This window comes from Egretta garzetta, unplaced genomic scaffold (assembly GCF_000687185.1).
Source record: "Egretta garzetta isolate BGI_Z169 unplaced genomic scaffold, ASM68718v1 scaffold1351, whole genome shotgun sequence".
Taxonomy (NCBI): Eukaryota; Metazoa; Chordata; class Aves; order Pelecaniformes; family Ardeidae; genus Egretta; species Egretta garzetta.
This window is the reverse complement of record NW_009258520.1, coordinates 4,623-5,354: the sequence shown is the minus strand read 5'-3', so window position 1 is coordinate 5,354 and position 732 is coordinate 4,623. Positions and strand designations below refer to the sequence as shown.

Here is a 732-nt window from a genome sequence, read left to right as displayed (position 1 = left end):
CCCTGGGCGGGTGTGTGCAACCCGCCCCAGCGCTGGGGTGGGGGGGTAGCTGCAGGTTTCCCCCCCGCAGATGAGCAGAGCCTGGAGCGGGACCGGGAGACGCGGGGCAGCTCGGCAGTCACAGGACTCGCTGATCATGCATCCCTCGTGCTCTGGCTTTGTTCCCACAGGGACGAGTTCAACATCCAAGTCCTGCATGCCTTCGTGGAGCTGCACGAGTTCACCGACCTCAACCTCGTGCAGGCCCTGCGGTGAGTGAAGGGGGCCGGGAGCTGAGCCGTGTCCCATCAGGGGAGACCGGCAGCGGGCTGGCGGGGGGCCGAAGCGATGTGAGCGTGGCCAGGGGGTGCGTGGAGCCCCCAAAGCAGCGCCGTGCCTCGCTCCCCACAGGCAGTTCCTGTGGAGCTTCCGGCTGCCCGGGGAGGCGCAGAAGATCGACCGGATGATGGAGGCCTTTGCCCAGCGGTACTGCCAGTGCAACCCTGGCGTCTTCCAGTCCACCGGTGAGCGCCTGCCCTGGCCCCTCTCCCTGGCTGTCCTGCCTGGCGGCTGACTTCTCCCTCTGCCCCTGCAGACACGTGCTACGTGCTCTCCTTTGCCATCATCATGCTGAACACCAGCCTGCACAACCCCAACGTCAAGGACAAACCCACGGCGGAGCGCTTCATTGCCATGAACCGTGGCATCAACGATGGGGGGGACCTACCCGAGGAGCTGCTGCGGGTGAGGGCC

General features: G+C 66.8%; 1 protein-coding gene across 1 annotated transcript in view; it reads left to right on the top strand.

Moving 5' to 3' along the window:
* LOC104132661 (cytohesin-1) overlaps window positions 1–732 on the top strand; it is a 22,215-nt gene that overhangs the window by 16,870 nt on the left and 4,613 nt on the right. Inside the window, exons 4-6 of the mRNA XM_035901676.1 lie at window positions 5–251; window positions 391–503; window positions 575–723. Coding sequence (XP_035757569.1) covers window positions 5–251; window positions 391–503; window positions 575–723 — 509 coding nt within the window. The remainder of the gene's footprint in view (window positions 1–4; window positions 252–390; window positions 504–574; window positions 724–732) is intronic.